At 46.0% G+C, this 20020-nt stretch overlaps 2 protein-coding genes across 6 annotated transcripts in view; one reads left to right on the top strand and one right to left on the bottom strand.

Annotated features, from left to right (window-relative positions):
• Nucleotides 1-15502, top strand: part of LOC109987165 (putative uncharacterized protein MYH16) — a 47607-nt gene extending 32105 nt beyond the window's left edge. The window contains exons 7-23 of the mRNA XM_065949437.1: nt 1968-2024; nt 7577-7663; nt 7881-8126; nt 8259-8376; nt 8772-8899; nt 8993-9189; nt 9276-9408; nt 9514-9730; nt 10657-10793; nt 10881-10984; nt 11321-11513; nt 11592-11795; nt 11892-12017; nt 12102-12272; nt 13200-13400; nt 13491-13637; nt 13745-15502. Coding sequence (XP_065805509.1) covers nt 1968-2024; nt 7577-7663; nt 7881-8126; nt 8259-8376; nt 8772-8899; nt 8993-9189; nt 9276-9408; nt 9514-9730; nt 10657-10793; nt 10881-10984; nt 11321-11513; nt 11592-11795; nt 11892-12017; nt 12102-12272; nt 13200-13400; nt 13491-13637; nt 13745-13897 — 2619 coding nt within the window. The 3' untranslated portion in view covers nt 13898-15502. The remainder of the gene's footprint in view (nt 1-1967; nt 2025-7576; nt 7664-7880; nt 8127-8258; nt 8377-8771; nt 8900-8992; nt 9190-9275; nt 9409-9513; nt 9731-10656; nt 10794-10880; nt 10985-11320; nt 11514-11591; nt 11796-11891; nt 12018-12101; nt 12273-13199; nt 13401-13490; nt 13638-13744) is intronic.
• A 627-nt stretch (nt 15503-16129) lies between these two features.
• The window catches only part of LOC109988571 (growth arrest-specific protein 7), a 53304-nt gene continuing 49413 nt past the window's right edge, over nt 16130-20020 (bottom strand). For all 5 annotated transcript variants that reach the window (XM_065949439.1, XM_065949438.1, XM_020640108.3 and 2 more), the window contains exons 13-14: nt 19532-19630; nt 16130-18507 (exon numbers count right to left, since the gene is read on the bottom strand). In XM_065949439.1, the coding sequence (XP_065805511.1) occupies nt 18394-18507; nt 19532-19630 (213 nt within the window). In that variant the 3' untranslated portion in view covers nt 16130-18393. The remainder of the gene's footprint in view (nt 18508-19531; nt 19631-20020) is intronic.

Genomic DNA, 20020 nt, shown 5'->3' with positions numbered 1-20020 from the left:
GATACGTCTGACCTCGCTTTTGGGACATTTTTAAGAGGCTACAACAAACTCTCTGACAGTGCAGGATAACTGCCTTTGCATGCATGTTGAGTTTAGCTTTAAAAGACGAAAGTTTGTGGTGTGTGTGTGTGTGTGTGTGTGTGTGCTGTGCAGCCAGTGTGTATGTGAGCTGTAGGTTTCGTTGCGGTGATCGGCCTCAGGCATCATTCCATGTCAGACACACTTCCTGACACCGAGACACAGATAGACACTGCAGATAACGTTGCAGAACATGACACAACTTGGAAAGATGCGGCCGTGTCGGGAAACCAGCAATAACTTTTTACGATCCGAACACAGCGAGGGGTTTGGCTCGAGATCAGTGCAGAGCAATGTTGCTGCGGGTGATTTATTCTGATTGTTTTGGCTTGTGGAGGATAGTTCGATGAAATAATGTTTGGAACGTGTACTGATGCTGAGAGCGCACTTTTTACTGACAGAAGCAACAACGCAGAAATGATCCTCAACATGTAAAAACAGGGTGTTGATCAGGAGAGGGAAAATGGATAATAAAATGTATAATATTTGCACTACTGAACTGTAGAAGTTAGTCTCAATGGGCTTTGATGTCGTGTTTCCATTTGTTTTATTCATAAAATGACAGAAACAACATTCTCATAAAATTTTAAGTTAATAAAAATAGTGATGTCATCGTGGCATGAACCATTTCTCAACCGTTACAGTTTGTCAAATGTGCTGAATGTGCTTTTAAGGTGTGATTAAAGCGCTCTCTCCTCACACACAAAGAGGATATCACGGCTGCTGGACGTCTCACGCTCTCACAGAGGAAATCAATAAGTCAGTGACTTTATTTGCACCTGGGCCTTTTATACCTGTGCATTGGCCACATGACGATGCCCCAGTGGGTCAGTCCCCACACGGATGGAAGATGAAACTATGTGGAGAGAAAGTCAACATTTTCCTCAGACATCGTCATGCCATTTTTCTCTGCAGTCAACGTCACAGGATGGCGTCATCAACGGAGACTTGATGAAGACTAAGCTTTCTGTTGCATAACAAAAATCTGAAGCTTTATTAGCTGTGTTATCGATTTAAGGCGGATTGTACAAAGAAACGCTCCTGAGGCCGGACTTGTTGCGCCCCAAAATGCTCCAACTTTAAATCCCATTTAATACGACATGCAGCACGATATGAGGATGTCTTTAAAGGATGATGTAAAATACTAAAGTCTTAGCTTTCTGCAGCAAAACGTTTATTTAAATTATTATTTTTATTTTAGACTGTTTAAAACAGAAAATACAAACAGGGATCTCCTGAAGAAACCTGTGAGAGGATCAAACACTCATTATAACTCGTATAAAGATGCTAACACAGCTGTTAATTATTCCTATCACGGTTTAAAGATGTGTTAAAACATGAAATATCGTTACTTGCCCTTTAAGCTGTTAAGAAATGAGCAGCTTTACTCAGATTCCTCTTTTCTATCTAAAATGTGTAACACAGACTCGGGGTGTAAAAACAACACCGTAAGTCAAACTGCCAGCCGGACTGTAAAACCACGAGAAAACAAAAACATAACACAAATTCCTGGACGGTCCTGAAAAAGGGCAGCGCTGTGTTCTGATGTGTGTGTGTGTATGTGAGCAGACGGACCCGGCTCCGGGTCAGGATACAGATAATGATGGTGACTACACACATTCTTGCTCTAAATTGCTACCTGAGGAAAAAAAGCCTGAGGCGTGCCAAATCCCCAGAGAAAGCAGAGAGACGGCCTCACCACACACCAGAGCCGCCCTGAAATAGCAAACAGTGTGTGAGCTGACGCCCCATTTGTTCTCTGTCAGGATGATATAAGCTCTGTGAAAGCAGAGGGAAACGGCTTTACTTCACATATCACACTCATATTTTATACTTCATTGAAAACAGGCTGTATTTTCTGTAGCTAAAATTTTTTTTTATCTTTTCAGGCTCGAATCGAGGAGCTGGAGGAGGAGCTGGAGGCCGAGCGAGGCATGAGAGCAAAGGTCAGTACACAACTATCAACAATGTGAATCTGTGAAAACCTGCAGTTCCTCCAGTGTCCACCAGAGTCTGTCTCCTGCAGTGAGTCAGTCACCATAGAGCCCCATGTTAAAATGTCCAACTTTACAGCTGCAGTTCCTCCAGTGTCCACTAGAGTCTGTCTCCTGCAGTGAGTCAGTCCTCATAGAGCCCCATGTTAAAATAAAACATGTTTATAGCCTGGTACAAAACCAGTGTGAGTCTTCTTATCTCATATCTCACCTGTTTACATCATATTAAGGTTTACAGGGATGTAGAATTAGGGGGTGTGGCCTCTTTGAGTGACAGGTGGGAGCTGCTAGCGGTCTGCTAGGTGTCACCTAAGCTAATTCAGTCCCACACCTCTAACTTCTGAGCCGTGTGTGTGCTGTTGGAGCCTTTTGGAGATTTGTTCATATAAGTATCAGAATAATAATCTGTCTATCTGTGAGCTTTATTGGACTAACAGACCGTCCAACAAGTCGGAGCTCCACTTTCTAAATCCAGTCACATTATAGAACTTTATGTTCAGGGCTCGACATTATAACTGGCCCACTAACCCGGATGAATGATTGAAAGACTCCACAGCCCACACTGGACTGTTGTCCTGTGATGCCGGTGTTTCAGTGATTCTTGTGAGATTATCTATTTTTACTGCTACAGCATCAACGTTTCATAAGCGCCTATGTGCGTGTGTCATAGTTAAACGGCAGCCGCTTGGTTGGCTCAGTTAGTGAGCAGGCGTCCTGTGTACAGAGGCTATCATCCTTGCAGATCGTGGAAGGTAAAATCACTCTTGACACCTGACACTACCAGAAAGATCTCACAACATCATCTTTGGAAACATCAGATAATGGGACCTTTGCTGATCCGCAGTGAGGGAGTCAATCCCGAAATCGGACTAGATTATCTTGTAGTGTGTACCACACTTTAGTGTTTGCTAAGCCCTCATTTCCTTCTGGCGTCTAAATATGGTCATTTCTGGCTCTAGAAAACCAACATGGCGATAGCCAAAACAGTTAGGGAGTCATTCCAGCGGCTCCATGCTCTTCATTTTTACAGTCTGTGTTTCAGAGCTGTTTTTAAGAAACGTTTAAAAGAGAGAGAAAATAAGCAAAGAAAGATTTCTGATGTTTTCTGCGGCCGGTGGGGTACATGTGTTGTTGCTCCTCCTCTGGTCACCTCAAACTATCTACACCTGTGATAATAAACTCAGGGAGGGGGGACCTTGTGTTTCTGATTAACATACAGGGCAACCCCAGATGCGCTCAGGGACCCCAACATCCTTTTTCCGCTAAGTAACATCTTATTTTTCACAATCTATCTCTCAGAGCACCTTCTGCTTCCAGTAATCCACTTTACTTCTCCTTAAAGCAAACAGGAAGAAGGTCACACCGCAGCAGCGTTACCAAACATCTACAATCTCGTGCAAAAAAAACGATTGGAACCAGCAGCCTGGTTCAGAGAAAGCTTGTCTCTGCAGAGGTGGCCACTTGAAGTGCTTGTTGTTTTAAACAAGACGCTCTTAAACCCTGTGTGTGTTTAAGCCTCAGATCCTGGGCGCCCCTCTCAGACCCGCCTGTAGATCCCACCTTGCAGTATTTTTCAGGAGGAAAAGGCAGAAATGCAGCGCTCCATATTTCACCCTGAATGTTGAGCAAAGTGACAGCAGGCCCTGAAGGCGTGTTTTGAACACTTCTCTCCTCCCTGGGTGGTATTCCTAATGGCACTTTCTACCCCCGACCCCCCTTCACTCTCCAGGCTGCAGGGTGGGGGGGGGGGGTGGGGGGGGGGGGGGGGGTCGGGCAAGCATAGACCTGCAGGTCTTTATCTCAGATACAACATACCTGAGCAGACAGGCTCTCTTTGTTCGACTCTGCTCCTCAGGTCGTTCTGAGCAGATACAATCTGCAGATAGAAGCTGACAGACGAAGATATTTTCCAAAAGATCTTCTCTAAACTGGAATGCCAACCGCTCACACACACACACACACACACACACACACACACACACACACACACGTGTACAGTGAAGGGATTTCAGAAACACACACATCAAAAGAACCACTCAGCCAGTATCTAATGTTTCAGGCAAACGACATCAATGGAACGTCTTAATTTAAATCTGTGTACAAGAACAGTTATGGTCTCTCAGGACAGCTGTGGACAAACGCTGCGTCTGTCTCTACATTGTTTGTCTGCTTCCGGTTTAATTCGAGCTGCATCCACCGGTGTTACAAATTGAAGCCGATGCTGAAGTGTCGAAAATCCTGCAGTTATTCACAATAAGGCGTGTAGCTGACCTGATTGACAGGCGGGCGCGGTGTAACGGTTTGACGGTTGACTGAAAGTTAGGGTGAGACAGCATTTCCAGCATGGAGACCGCGATCAATGGGACTCCAGCGCCCCCTGCAGGAACAGACGGATGACGTCACTTGTGCTTCAAAAATTCATATTTACAGTCTGTGGCTAAATTCCCCTTGGAGCATGATGGGGAATAATCTCAACAGGAATAATGTTGTAGTTGTATAAAGAGTAACCCTGCAAATGATCCAGTTTTTGTAAGGAGTCTGTAAATAAAGAAGTCAGATTGCCTCGTGAAAAGTCACTTCACGTCTTCTAATTTATGCCTGGCTTTAAGCCACGCAACTATAGTTACCGTTTTCAGACGGCTTCTTTCACAAAAGTGCCAAAACTAAGCTCAGCCGTCATCACGCCTTTGTACGTTCATGTTGATTCTGCGACGGTGTAATATCGGTGTCTCAGTCTGTGTTTCTACGTTATAGAAGAACGACACAGCGGGAGCTGGGGGGGATCCCTTCGTCCCGACATCCGACATTCAGATTGAAGGAGAAACGTCACAGGGGCGTAATTGTCACGGCTTGAAACGGCGCTCTGTGTAGGGCAAGAGAGGCCATGAAGAAATGCTGGTTAGTGGATAAGTCAGGTTGCCGTTTGAAACCTTTCTATGTCACAGATCGCCTCGTTTCCATTAACGTTCTCTAGGAGCTCTGACCCCGTTAGTGTGTTAGCATGTGACCCGTCAGTGAGTGGGGTTAGGTGGTGCTCATCCTCAGGAGCTGTTGACTCAGACAGAGGAGTGGAGGGGAGCGATGAGTGAGTCCAGACACACACACACACACACACACACACACAGGGTGGGGCTGGGGGGTTAAAGAGGAGGCCCCCGGTGAGTGTCGTCTGTTTTCTCTCGATCTGCCTGAGGTGTGTTTGTGGCTCGTTGGATTCTCACAGATTGAAAGCAGCCGTAAAACATCGAGTAAAAACACAACTCTGTGTCTGTGTGTGTGTGTGTGTGTGCTTAATAAACTCTCTCCATGTGTGCTGAGCGTGAGAAGAGTTTATTATTCATGCGTTAACATCTATGTATTTCACTTGTTTTGCATCTTGTGTTTTTTTATGGTTCAAGTTTATCACTTTTATGACATTTCTTATTTCACGCTTATTACATTTTATTACTCGAGTGAAGCCAGCTACATTGATTTCTTTTCCAATGTTTGATTTCCATTTCGAGCTTTATTTTAGCACAGAGTGATACGAGCCTGTGGAGGACGCAGCAGGATATAATCAGTAGAATTCACCTGGAGTGAGTGGGAGGGGGTGGTGACGTTTATTCCCTGTGATCGCTGCACGACCATAGACTGTCTGCACGCCACCTCTACCATCTCCGTGCTCTAATGAACCTGCTGCATTATGTTTCCTGTTCTCCAGTATGTTCTTCTCCACTCTTTAGTTCACATTGTGATTCTGTTCAACTACACGTAGCATTGATAGAAAGACAAATATTCTCATTATAGCGTCATACAGAGGACTCTGTTGCTGCACCCCCCCCCCCCCCCCCCCCCCCCCCCCGTCTTACAGGGATTTTTTTCATGTACCATGTATGTGGTACAAAAAACTCAGTTGATTTCCACAATTTCAGGAAATTAAAAAAAAAATATTCATTAGTTTTCCACCATTTTATTTACTGTACTTTGTACTATGGTAAAGTTGGTGTTACAAGTGCTTGAGATCAGTCTTGGTTTCAATACCGATCTTGAGACTAAGTTTTAAAGGTCTCGGTCTCAGAATCAAAAGCATTTTTATTCAGTCTTGTCTTAGTCTCGGACTGGGCGGACTTTGGATTTTTATTCAAGACCGGTCAAGGCCATCACTGATTGCCTATTTTTTCAGGTCAACACCTTTTCTAAAACATGTTAGACTGGTTAGATTTTTCCCCTGGATTCGGCTGCAAACTTCCCGGTGTTACGGTCTAAATGAGTGACACGCCCCCTAAACACAAGATGATGATTTTTCATTGATATATATGATGGTCTCCGGCTCGCCCTGCCTTGGTGTTGTTCTTGTCTCTGTCTCCTAGCACTCTGGTCTCGGGTAGGTCTTGGTCTCAGTTACTGTGATCTTGACTACAACACTAGGTGAAGTGACTTCAAAGCGCCTCGTCTTCTCTCTCTATACTTCGTGGTTAAGCCTTGTTAAAGTGAGTTTGTTAGCTGACCTCAGTGAGTGAAAGCGTCTCGATGAGCCGCTAACAGCCCAGCTCACTCGTCTGTCAGGTGTGCGGTGTCTGAGCGCTGCGTGTTGGATGACTCGCTCAGGAAACACACAGATCATATTTGGACTGTGTGTGTGACAGCCGCTGACCTCTGTGTGCTCCTCTCTGATTGGTTACCAGCTTCTGTCTGACCTCTGACCCCAGCAGAGGTCTCTTCCCCCTGTGTGCTGTCAGTCACAGAGGCCTCCTGTGGTGTTTGAACATCCTGTAGAGCTGCTCCAGAACAGATCGAGGCTTCTTCTGTTGAACCTGAGTGGATTTATGAACTTTCGTTCACTCCTCAGTGGAGGGATGTCACAATACCACAGATTTCAACTTAAATACAAGGATATTAAATAATATCGACACATGTTTCAAGACCACAGCGCTAAAAATAGAAGTCCTGGGTACCCTATGTTTGGACATTTCTTTGTTTTTATCACCAAAGGTTACAGGTGACCTCCTGCACGATGTCTAAATGACACAAATAGATAAGAATATGAGCAAACAGCGTCTCCTCCTCTGCTCTGTGAGAGACATAAACTTAATTTTGGCATCTTAACGAGAAACTAAAATATCATGTTGTTGTGAAACGGTGAATGTGAGTCGACCACCGCTGCTGCTCTCTCTCTCTCTCGCTCTCTCTCTCTCTCTCTCTCTCTCTCTCTCTCTCTCTCTCTCTCTCTCTCTCTCTCTCTCTTTCTGAAGATCTGATGTTTTTTGTAGAGCCATAATACTTATCAACAACGTGCCCCAGGTGGGCGACCCCCGACACAAAGTCGCTCTCTTTGGATCAGGAGAGCTTTTCACATGACTCCATTTAGAGGATGAATTATGATCGTATATTTCACTTCAACATGACAGAAAACACGGCGATTTATCCCGAGACACTGGACAGATATAGGAATCATTGAAATAATTGAATATGAAGAATTTCTCTGAAAGTTTAAAATCATGTCAGCTCTGTTTCGTCTCTTGTAGGTCGAGAAGCAGAGAGCTGATCTGACCAGAGAGCTGGACGACCTCACAGACCGCCTGGAGGAAGTGGGAGGAGTCACAGCCTCGCAGGTCAACTATAACATACACAAACTGACACACACACACTGTAAAATCAGCAGTTTGTTTTGGTTTCGTGCTGGTGCTGAAGGCTGACATTCTTCCTTTAAGAAAACTATCAATAAGCCGTTAACAGCCAATGTTTGAGGTAAGACGGGGGGGTCGAGTACGACCACCGCGCAGCCTTAAATCCAGACGTTAACCTCCAGCGTGTGTGTGTGATGAGCAGATGGAGGTGAACAAGAAGCGAGAGGCCGAGATGCAGCGTCTGAGACGAGACCTGGAGGAGACCTCGCTGCAGTCCGATGCTCTCGCCTTGTCTCTGAGGAAACGTCACGGAGACGCCATGTCGGAGCTGAGCGAGCAGTGCGAGGCTCTGCAGAGGGTCCGAGCCAAGCTGGAGAAGGAGAAGCAGAACCTGAGGATGGAGGTGGACGAGCTGTCCGCTTCTCTGGACAGTATGCAGAAAGCGAAGGTCTGGGAGACGTCGATGTTTTATTTTAAATAAGTCAGTAATCTCAGAGTGTGACAGAACTGTGTGTGTGTGTGTGTGTGTGTGTGTGTGTGTGTGTGTGTGTGTGTGTGTGTGTGTGTGTGCGCACTGCAGACGTCCTCAGACTCTCAGGTGAAGAAGCTGGAGGAGCTGCTGTCAGACGCACACAGGAGAGGAGACGACCTGCAGAGGGCGCTCACTGAGCTCAGTGTGGCCAAGAACAGACTCACAGGTACTCTTCACCTGTTCTGTTTTATCTAAATGATGTGCATGTTTCTAACTGACAATCTATCTCAGGTTATCTCACATGAGTATTTTTAGACTTGTGACTCATCTTTGGTGTTAATGAAGAAATTCAGCAGTGTGACTCTTGTGTCGTCTCTTAACTGCAACAGTCAAAGATAAGACGGGAATAAAGTGGACGATGCATCGTTTACAGTGTTCCGTCTGTGCTACTTCAAATCTTTCTCAGTCAGACACACGACATGATCCACATCTTCTGCTGCAGCCTCACAGAGATAACCGCGTTAACCAGACAAAGCATCGTACTGTCTGCTCGTTTCTTTGTGTTTTGTCATGTTGCTGCGGCGTGCAGATAATCAGTGTTGTCGCTGTGTTTCCTATCAGCTGATAACGCAGACGTGGGTCGACAGATGGAGGAGGCCGAGAGCCGAGCGAGTCAGCTGAGCCGCTCCAAAACTCAGCTCCAGAACCAGCTGGAGGACCTGAAGAAGCAGCTGGACGAGGAGAGCAAGGTCGGCGTGTGTTCCTGTGTCTCTATAACGACCATGAAAATAAAATATGTCTTTGTATTTTCACACACGCCTCTTTGTGTTGTGACTTTTCAGTGTAAGCAGGGAGTGAGCAGCAGTCTGAGCTCGGTGCGGCAGGAGTGCGAGGTGCTGAAGGAGCAGCTGGAGGAGGAGCAGGAGAGCAAACAGGAGCTGCAGCGACTCGTCTCCAAACTGAACAGCGAGGTGACGCTCTGGAGGACCAAACACGAGTCTGACTGCATCCAGCACGCCGACGAGCTGGAGGACACCAAGTAAGAAGACACGCTCGGACCCATCAGCTACATGTGACGCAGTGTGTTTTTCTCATTGGTCTGAACAATGTGTGTGTGTGTCACAGGAAGAAGATGGCGGCTCGGCTGCAGGAGGCCGAGGAGGCGGTGGAGGCTACTCAGGCTAAATGTTCATCGCTGGAGAAGACCAAACAGAGGCTGCAGGGGGAGGTGGAGGAGCTGTGCATTGACCTGGAGAAGGTATATCAGCAGACACGATCGAGCTGCAGGGCTGTGAACTTCTCGGTTACTTTTTATACTATCCTTTAGTAAGATGATATGAGTAGTGTGTGTCGTCTGTCCCAGGCGAGCGGCTGCGGTCAGACTCTGGATAAGAAGCAGCGCGTCCTGGAGAAGCAGCTCGGGGACTGGAAGCAGAAGTGTGAGGAGCTGGTGGCCGAGGTGGAGGGGTGTCAGAAGGAGAGCAGGCAGCACGCCGGAGAGCTCTTCAAACTGAAGACGGCTCACGAGGAGTCTCTGGAGCAGATGGAGGCGCTACGCAGGGAGAACAAGGTTTACCAGGGTACGAGAGGTCACCTGTGACGGGTGTATTCTTAAAAGCTGCTGATGTATCCAGAAGGTTTCTACACAATATGTTTGTATCACAGAATCACAATCTGAACTAAAGAGTGGAGAAGAACATCCTGGAGAACAGGAAACATAATGCAGCAGGTTCATTAGAGCACGGAGATGGTAGAGGTGGCGTGCAGACAGTCTGTGGTCGTGCAGCGATCACAGGGAATAAACGTCACCACCCCCTCCCACTCGCTCCAGGTGAATTCTCCTGATTATATCCTGCTGCGTTCTCACATCAGCTCACTCTGACTTTCTGCAGAATAAATACGAGGAGTCTGCAGGAGAAACTCCGGCTGAAGAGAAACATTCAGCTGTGTGTGTTCACACGTGACGCTCAACACTTCAGGAGTGTTTGAGGAGTTTAGTGCAGGTGTGAAAGCAGTATTAACAACAAGGAGGGGAAAGTCAGCGTCACAATGTGCAGCAAAGAGATGAAATGTTTTGAGATAGATTTCAACATTTCAACACAGGAAAAGGTTTGTCCACAAACTCAGTTCTGTCGTTTCATCTGCGGTTCTCTTCTTCTCACCAAACAACTAGAAGTGAAATTAAAGGTCGTACCAGGTCTGGCTTAGCTTAGCTTCACTCTCCTTGTCTAGCAGATGTCTGCCTGTCACAATTCCAAAGCTGTGATTGCATTCACCACACTGCAGCTTTGTTCACATTCTTCTCCTTGAAGGCAAAGACACGAAGAACGAAGCCTGCACATTAAGCTCGACAGGCTTTAGGTTTACAGTTAAAATGCAGACATGACAGAGTGATCAATCTACTCGTCTTCAGCACCAAAAGACAAATGAAATCTCCTAATGTGTCTTCTCCTGCTTTGAGAGGCTTGAGACCTTGGTTTAAACAAGACTTCTCTCTGTCTGACAGAGGAGATCACCGACCTGACTGACCAGCTCTCAGACGGAGGGAAGAGTGTGCACGAGCTCCAGAAAGCCAAGAAGAAGATTGAGATGGAGAAAGAGGAGTTACAGGGCTCACTGGAGGAGTCTGAGGCCGCTCTGGAGGTACAGACAACATCAGAGATCAAGAGAGCAATATGCCCTCTGTTAGTGAATCACATTTAATCTGCCTGTCGTCCCCTCGTTCTGCAGGTGGAAGAGACGAAGGTGCTGAGGCTGCAGCTGGAGCTGTCTCAGGCTAAAGGAGATCTGGAGCGCAGACTTCAGGAGAAAGAGGAGGAGGCAGAAGCTGCAAGGTACCTCAGATTCCTCTCAATGCTTCCTTCTACTTCTTTCTCCTGCTACACCAACTTTGTTAACTGTTCTAAAACATGCTTCTGTTTTTCTGCAGCCTGGCGTTTCATTTCCTAATTTTTTCATCACTAGTTGGCTTCTCAAACAAACTCTGATTATTCTTAAACCCTAAATCTCTGTGTTTCATCCTGTCCTTTATCTCCCTTCGTCTCTTCACAGTACTCTTGTCGAAGGTAAGGTGTCTCAGCTACTCTGCTTTTTCTGACTCTGCAGATCCGTATGCACAATGTGACAAATTAATCCTTTCTTCAACATTTCTCTCTCTCCTCCTCTGTCAGGAAAAGCCACCAGAGGGCGCTGGAGTCCCTGCAGGCCAGTCTGGATGTGGAGCTGAAGGGCCGAGCGGAGGGCATGAAGCTGAAGAAGAAGCTGGAGTCTGATATCAACGAGCTGGAGCTGCAGGTCGACCTGCTGACCAAGAACAATGCCGAGCTCAGCAAGAGCAGCAAGAAGATGCAGCAGCAGATCAAGGTCGGACGAGAACAGACGCAGAGGTTGTCTTTAAATACTCTGCTTCTTACTCACACAGTTACTGTCCCCCTGTTTCAGGAGCTGCAGGCTCAGCTGGAGGAGGAGGTACGGAGCCACGAGGAGCACAGGGAGGATCAGGCGGCTGTAGAGCGACGCTGCGGCCTGCTGATCAGCGAGGGGGAGGAGACTCGAGCTGTGCTGGAGAGTGCAGAGAGGGCAAGAAAAGGACTGGAGACCGAGCTGCAGGAGGCCAACGAGAAGTACAGCGACCTCAACAACCAGGTGAGACCTAAGGTCTATTTCCTCTGAAGTCCTGCTGACCCTTCACTTAAAACTAAGACTGATGACTTGATTCCTCTCATTGTTTTTGTGTTTTAGCTGCAGTGTGCTCTGAGTGGGAGGAGGAAGCTGGAGGTGGATCTGCAGACTCTGCAGCAGGAGCACGAGGAGCTGCAGGGAGAGCTGAGAGGGTCCACAGACAAGAGCAAGAAGGCCACCTCTGAGGTAGAACGGACACATTACAGCAGCAGGGATTTCACAATATAATCATAAAGTAAGTGTTTTACATGCATGTTGTGTCTCTTTCAGTTGGCGAGGGTTGGGGAGGAGCTGCGTCTGGAGCAGGAGCATGCGCTCCATCTGGAGCGGGTAAAGAAAGGTCTGGAAGCTCAGATTAAAGACATGAGCGGCCGTCTGGACGAGGCCGAGCAGATGGCACTGAAAGGAGGGAAGAAGATCATCCAGAAACTGGAGGGGAAGGTACCCAGACAAAAACAATGAAGTCACCCGTTAAAAAATCATATCGAGGTGGGCTGTATGGTGGCCCTGAAAGCTCAAAACACTGCAATTTAAAATAATAAAAAACATACATTTTGACAAAGACAGCACATCATTTTGAAAACCCACAAATCAGTAATTAAACCAACCTCCATCAATATACATGTTTCTTTCTCTAAATTAAAATGTACTCGGTCACTGATGAGGAACTAGAGCTGTTAAAGTATTGAATTGGCAGGCCTACATTAAAGAACTGATCAGTGAGATGTGTAGACACTGAAATGTTAAAGTGACCTTACTACATGATCAGACATTAAGGAAACATGCTATGTTGAAGTGCCGGCTTCTCTGACAACAATGCAGCAGCCAGTATGTCCTCCTTCTAACTTTAGATTCTGCTCCTGAATGCTCTGGATTTGTTTGGACCAGAGAAGGTAGGCGGCACCCCCCACACGGCTGTTTTGGACGCCCCTCGGTTTGCCAGATATGAGAGCAGTTATCAGGTCAAACCAACAGGTGTTGCAGCGATGGAAGCGGGCAAGAGAACTGTTTCAGATAGAAGTGATTGTACCCGACCTAAAAAGCCTCTGCATGTTTCTAATAAGCTCCACGAGCAGAAAAATTGGAGAGAGGTTAGAACGCAGAAAGGTTTACAGATCGATGTAGAGCTGGCTGTTGAAGCTTCAGTGTCCACCACATCAAAACCTGAGTGAGCATGGACTCTAGAGAGGAGGGGGCGGGGGGAGACAGCTCTCTACAATGTTTAGAATGTGGACTGCAGTACCAATTTTAAACACTAGGTGTCAGACTCAAATACCGCTCCTTTAACCAAATGTCTAACACATTATAAAGGGTTATTGGCCCGGCACGTTCCCTCTCCCTCACGGTCAGAGTTTCATGTCTCTGCAGGTGAAGGAGCTGGAGCTGGAGTTGGACTCTGAACAGAAGCGACACGCAGAGACGGTAAAAACGCTGCGTAAGAACGAGCGCCGGCTGAAGGAGCTGCTGTTCCAGTCCGAGGAGGACCAGAAGAACCAGCAGAGGATGCAGGAGCTGGTGGAGCGTCTGCAGAACAAGATGAAGGCCTACAAGAGACAAGTGGAGGAGGCCGTACGTCTCCTCGTTTCCTTACTCATCATAAACACACCTTATGGAAAACACAGGTCCGTTATCACACACACTGCTCTGTTTGTGTCGCAGGAGGAACAAGCCAACATGAACATGGCCAAGTACAGGAAGACGGTCAACGAGCTGGACGACGCTGAGGAGCGAGCGGACATCGCTGAGTCAGCACTCACCAAGATCAGGACCAAGAACAGAGGCAGCTTCGGCAAAGGATACTCCTCTGTAAGAACTTCTGCCCCGCTCTTTTTATTTACTTCTAGCGTTCATGCTTCAGCAGTCTGTGTTAGAAAGGATGACTGAAGCGTTTGTGTGGTTTTCTCCTCCTCCAGGGTTACAGCACCCCGTTCTCCGGTCTGGTCAGGTCACCCAGCTCTGTGGGCTCCGAGGGCAGAGGGGAGAAGATCCTCAACGACGACGAGGAGTCCGTCAGCTCCCTCATCCCCGCGTATCTCAACTCCCTGAAGAAGCTCATGGTGGATTAAAACACGGCTGAGGGCTCTGACGCTCCTGCAGATCTTAATCCTGCCTCAGATTAATGCGGAGGACGGAAACAGGAAACACCAGAGGCAGAAACTGCAGCTTCATTCAGGTCATAAACAAACTGTTTCATCTGTCTGTGTGTGATGTACATGCACACAGAAAGCATCTACTTTGTACTCATTCCTTTTTACTCTTTATGTACTGTATGTCTGCAGGAGGTGTTCACACAGAAAGGGACGCATTTATAGTCTTACATTATGAGCACAAGCTTGGTGTTGTTTGGGTGCTTTGTCGATTAAAAACAACAGATGAGTCAGAAACTAAAGGGGCTGATTTTCATTTCATCTTGGGGGGGAATGTGTCTGGATTAACTTTAAGTTTCTAGTGGCTGAAATCTGGTGCTTAAATCAAACAGATGTTGCTGTGATTTATTAGAAATAAAGCGTTTTAAAGGACGCTGAAATAATTACATCATGAGGCAGAGTTTTTACAGAAAAGTCTGAATTCTTTTCTAATGAATGAGAAAATGTGAAAAGAGTTTGCATTGACTTCATTATCCCATTATTAGCCTTAGCTAGCACGGAGGTGAGTACATCTGTAAGAAATGCTCAACAAAGACTTCCTGTGTTCGCTGATTCCTGATGTTCTCATGGAGATAATAAGATAAATACAATTTGAATACAAGAAGATACATTTTCAGCTCTAAATAATCGAACATGTTGCAGTAATGGCTGCAGATATCATGTGAACAGACGGGAGAGGTTTGTAGAGGGTGTCCATTATTGACCCGAAGTTAATAAACCACTTAAGGCCGTGACACACCGAGGAGATTGTCCGCACTCGGCCCGAGTTGTACCGTCGGTTAGTGATGGTTGCACTGGTTTTTGCTGTGTGTCCCGCTCCATCGCTACCTGCCGGCCCCCGTCTGACCTTTTTTTAAGCCAATACGACATGTTGAATTGGCGTCAGTCAGCGTGGTTGGTGAGAGGAGTCACTCTGATTAGCTGTTCAACTAAGCGAATCAGTGCACGAGAAGAAAAACGGAAGTGACCAAAGCAAGTTAAAGACTACAGTCAAGAGGCACCTTTTTAATCAGACATTATTCTGCTATAATACGAGTGGTGAGCGACAGCGGTGTGAAAATGGTCTTCTATCTCTATCGTCTATCAAAACAATGGACTACCACCACCTACTGGGATGGAGAGTTATTTCTGCATGCTCAGAACGTACGTGGTGGTTGGCCGTCGGCTGTAGTCTTTGCGGTGTGTTCTAGTGCAACTTTTGGGCCAAGAAGGGGGGTGACATGGGGTGACGCCACAGTCAGCCGTCGTCGCCACTAGTTCTTTGCCTTCCGCTTGGTGTGTCAGGGCCTTTATGATCAATTAGTTCTAGGATACAAAGTGCAGCCAGTCATCAGGTTTTTAAAGGTTGATGATAATAAAAAATGCAGGCGTGCCTCACATATTTAATTAAAGTGTATCAGTGTGAACTTTTAACCACGTCTTTATTTTCTCCATCTAAACGTGTAACCAGGCGTCTGGTCGAATCATTGATGTTGAATGTGAAAAGGTTTTTTTTTTTCTTTGCCAATAAAGTTTGACATTTGTTATGTTTGTCACCTCTCTGATTATTTAAAGGCACAGTCTGTAAACTCCACCAACAGGGGGCGCTCAATGCAAACAATAACAAAAGATGACGTCGAGGCTGGCAGGGAATCGTGGGAGTTCTCTGTGCCACTCCCCCCAGCCCGATGTAAACGACCTTCACGTTGACCGTAGTCATGACGACCAGGTGAATCAGACCTGAGGAAAAGAATATGTTAACAGACGAGCTAAGGTATCCGAGTATAATTAACATGAGGTTTTTATCACAGCAGCACATACAGCAACAGTACGGCAGCTTTCAGCAGCAGCTCATTAACATTAGCATGCTAACACAACAATGCAGGACACAGGTGATTGCAGCTCGAGTTGAAGGCGATTTTATCCGCTGCTTGCGCTTAATGGTGCTTAATCATGGTGCGTCCTTATTCATAAATCCTGTGTGAACATGAGTGGAAGGGCGTTGGAGGTGTGTCTCTGGAGGAGAGCGGAGGCTTCAGTATGGAGGAGGCGTGGCCTAACAGCAGTATGTTTTGGTTTCATCCTGGTGTTTAAGGGCGACACCTACTGGATCAAAAAGTCGCACATTCTTCCTTTGAGTATGATAGACGTAAAAAAAAGTAAAGGATCACGAAAGTGTGATTTATTTTTATTAAAGACAAAAGTCAACCTTCATTCAGCTGTTAATGAACAAAACATCTGTCAGCTCGTTCACGAGGAACAGGAAGCAGACCAACTGCATGTGTCAAACTGAGCAGTGACGTGAAACAGGAGCGTTTGAACAACAGTTAGCTTCTGCAGGCTGCAGCACGGACTCTGAATCAAACAGTGTCACTGATTCATTAAAATGATTCACTTTGAAATATGATCAGAAACGAAAGTTTACCGTAAAACTCCAAGCCCATACCAATTGAAGGCCCAGCGGTCCCTTTTACTCTTCTGGTGTTGCTGCACATTTAAAGGCAGCTCTCATTCAGAGGCCCCGATGCATTATGTGTCGTAATAGTTTGTGCATCAAATATAAGGAGAAAGAGCTGCATGACACAAAAAAAAAAAATTAACTCCAACATCTGTCCAAGAAAGACAGAATAAAGCTCTCGTGTGCAGGACATGAAGCAAGTTTACTCTGTCTTACAAAGTTAATTTATTTAAAGGTCACATGATGCAAAAATCCTCTTCACCATGTTCATCTAACACTAACATGTGTCTCTAGTCTGTCTACAAACCCCCAAATGATGAGAAAAGTCCATCCTCTCCGTCTTTTGCCTGCTCCACTTTTCAGAAAATGTGTGTTTTCCCTTCATGACATCACAAAGGGCAGTAACCCCTCCCCCAGGTGGGTAACACTCCCACAGCTAGGTGTTTGTTCTGCCCTCTGAGTCTGCCTTCTCACTGTAAACAATAGGACATGGAGCAAGAAAGCCAGAGCCACCCAAGCCCTTCCAGAGAGGGGGCGTGGTCAGACACAGCTCATTTACTTTTAAAGGTACAGACACAGAAACAGCCTGTTCTGAGCAGGGCTGAAATAGAGGGGTTTATAGGCACGATCAAATACAGGATCAGAGTGCATTTAGAACAAGAAACTTCACACACATGTTTTAAGGAGCTTTAAGACTTATTTACACTGGTTGAAGAGGAGGAGAATATGTGACCTTTAATGTCTTGTGAATAAAAGCCGGGTGCTTTAAAAATAAGTTTTACGGTAAATTTGTTTGAATACATTTCTATAGATTTCAGATCTTTAACTCATTGATCACACATTGGATATATTTATTTACACTTGTCATTAGTAATAAAATGTGTTACAGCTCGTTATTCTTTAGAAGACTTTTCATATGAACAGTCATTTACAGTATTTTCATCTTAAATCAGTTTGGGTTTAAAGTGCAATCAGCTGCTCTTTAAGTCGAAGCAGGAACAACATGAGACGTCTGGAGCTGCAGATTTGTTGGTGAAGAAGAAGCACAACCAGATCCAAAGAGATTGACTGTTTGATAAACCCCGCCCCTCCAACATGACCATCAGCTACACTCGGTCACTAGCTGCACAGCAGGCCGTCAAACTGAGGATTCCTCCGAAGGTGTTTGCATCGCGATCATCCCAAGATGGAGCTGTTTCTTAGAGTTTGCACATTTCTTTTAGTTTGGACTTTAAATAATGACGTTTAAATCAAAATTAAATAATGAAGTTTACATGATTAAAATGTTCCTCCTGTGCTCTTTAAAATAAAACATTGGAAACTTTGATGTTGGCAGACCCTGCAGAGGTCGGTACCCCCTCTGGTCCCCCCTCTAAGGCCCCCCCACTCAGAAAAGTCTGGATGATGGTGACCTATCAGATTCCCTACATTTATATGATTTGTAAATAAGGAACACAGCAGGTAACAGATACACTCCTGTGCAGCAACACATCTGAAACTCAAAGGGGGGCGGGGCTTAGCAAACAGTCACTACCTGAACATATTAGTATTCAAATACTTTTGTTGAATCCTCGTACACAGTAAGGGTCGGGATGCATTTTGCTCAGCAGCTTCAGTTAAACCATTTTTGTTCCTAAGTCACCTGAGTGACCTCACAGAGCGAAGCACACACACACACGCCGCTGCATCACATAAAGCAGGTCGCCATGTACAGGTGTTAAATGTTCCCGTGTTTCCACCTCATCATTCACACTCGTACTTCTCCTGTGATGTCATCAGCTTGCATAGCAGAAAACTGACATCTGTATCCATCGCTTTCACCGATATAACCCTAACCATCGTCCTCAGCAGGCTGCGGCGAGCTCTGACTGATCCTCCATCAGTCTTTAAGGAGTCACAGGTGAGTCATTGGGGCGGGCATTAGGTCCCAGCTCAGGTTTCATGTCCTCATCTGTCCTCAGGGTCTGCGTGTCGGAGGTCAGATCTCGATGTCCACCGGTCTGATCTCTCCGGTCTTGTTCTCCTTCACCCACAGCTCTCTGTCTTTGCTCGGGTCCACGCACTGCAGCAGCTGGTCCACCGGCTCCATCGTCTGGATGGAGAGAGAACAGCAATCAACAGGTAACACGGATTAAGACTGTACCATGACACTGTGGCTCCCTCTGCTGGTCAAAGCAGGGAATGTTGGGATTGATTTAATTTGATTTTTTAGAATAGAGAAGTGGTTTTGTGTCCTGGTGTAAAAGTGAAACCAAGTATGAAGTATCTGAAATCTGCATTCCTTCTATGTCCAGCAGGGGGCGTCTCACTAAGCAGCAAAAATCTGTCTGACGTCTCAGTGAACAAGTTAGTGGTCTCAATCTCTAGTTTGAAAGTTTCTTCAACACAACATGATGTTCATTTAGTAAATTATAGTCCCATTCATCCATTTATTATCTGTACTGCTTTTCTTTGGACTGTGGGAGGAAGCTGGAGTACCCGGAGAACTGGAAGAACATGCAAACTCCACATGGGGGGGGGGGGTGCTCCTGTCTGGGGATTCAAACCAGGAACCTCCTCACTGAGGCAACAGCGCTAACCACTGCAGCCCCAATTATGGTCTCATTTAGAGTCACAGAAACAAGAAAGAGTTTCCATGATTGTACTTAAAGACACTCTGAGGTGTCGGCTTTTAGTTTTATCAGGTGCATTTGTCTCATTTCTAGTGAAGATAACTTCTCATTGCATTTATGATAAGTCGTATTTATCTACAGCTCCAGATAAAAACATGATTTGAAGTTATTACAAGGAGAAAATTAGGCCTGAAAAACTTCATGAGGATATAAAAAAACGCAGAATGTTTGCTACTTCCTGTTTTCGTCTAGTCTGTGGTTGAAATGCAAAAATAACCGTAGATACAGTATTCATAATCAGCTGTCAGATTGTACATTCAGGTGGATGGCCTAGCGATAAGTCTGGCGCCCCCGTGTACAGAGGAGAAAGTCCGTCATCTCATCGTATTCCCTGCCCTCTCTCTCCTCCCTGTTTCCTCTCTCGGCCGTCCTGTCTCTTTAATAAAGACGATAATAATCCTGATGACAGTGACGGCCCCGCCCTCGGCCTCCTGTAACACTCACGCTCTGGTTGAACATGTCCGTCTCGTGCCTCAGCGTGGTGTACTGACACAGATGCTGCCGGATCATCTCCACCCGCTCCACCTCCAGACGCTCCAGCTCCTGACGAGCAGAAAACACACAAACTGTTAACACGAGACATGACGAGGTTCAAAGAGCTTCTCTCTCTGAAGAGTCGATGACGAGTCGGGAATAAAGGACGTCTGCAGTGTGAAAAAGTCTGACAGGAATTTAAATATAAAGACAAGAAAAAGATGAAACATTCAGCGTGATGGTGTTGTACCCAAACATTGATTAATCTCATGGTATTTTGTCCCTTCAGGCTCACCATAGATAGTGGTCCTCAGTGTCTCCCTGTAGTCTCAGTGATGTAAAAGAAAGACACTGCTGCATCTTTGAATGTCTCATTTCACTTTAACAAACTCTCAGACAGCTCAGCTGACGAGTCCAAAGTAATATCCACCTTATGACATCACACGTTGACCTTATGAC

This window comes from Labrus bergylta, chromosome 21 (genome assembly GCF_963930695.1).
Source record: "Labrus bergylta chromosome 21, fLabBer1.1, whole genome shotgun sequence".
NCBI lineage: Eukaryota > Metazoa > Chordata > Actinopteri > Labriformes > Labridae > Labrus > Labrus bergylta.
Note: the sequence above shows the minus strand (reverse complement) of the source record. Positions and strands in the feature narration are given on the sequence as shown.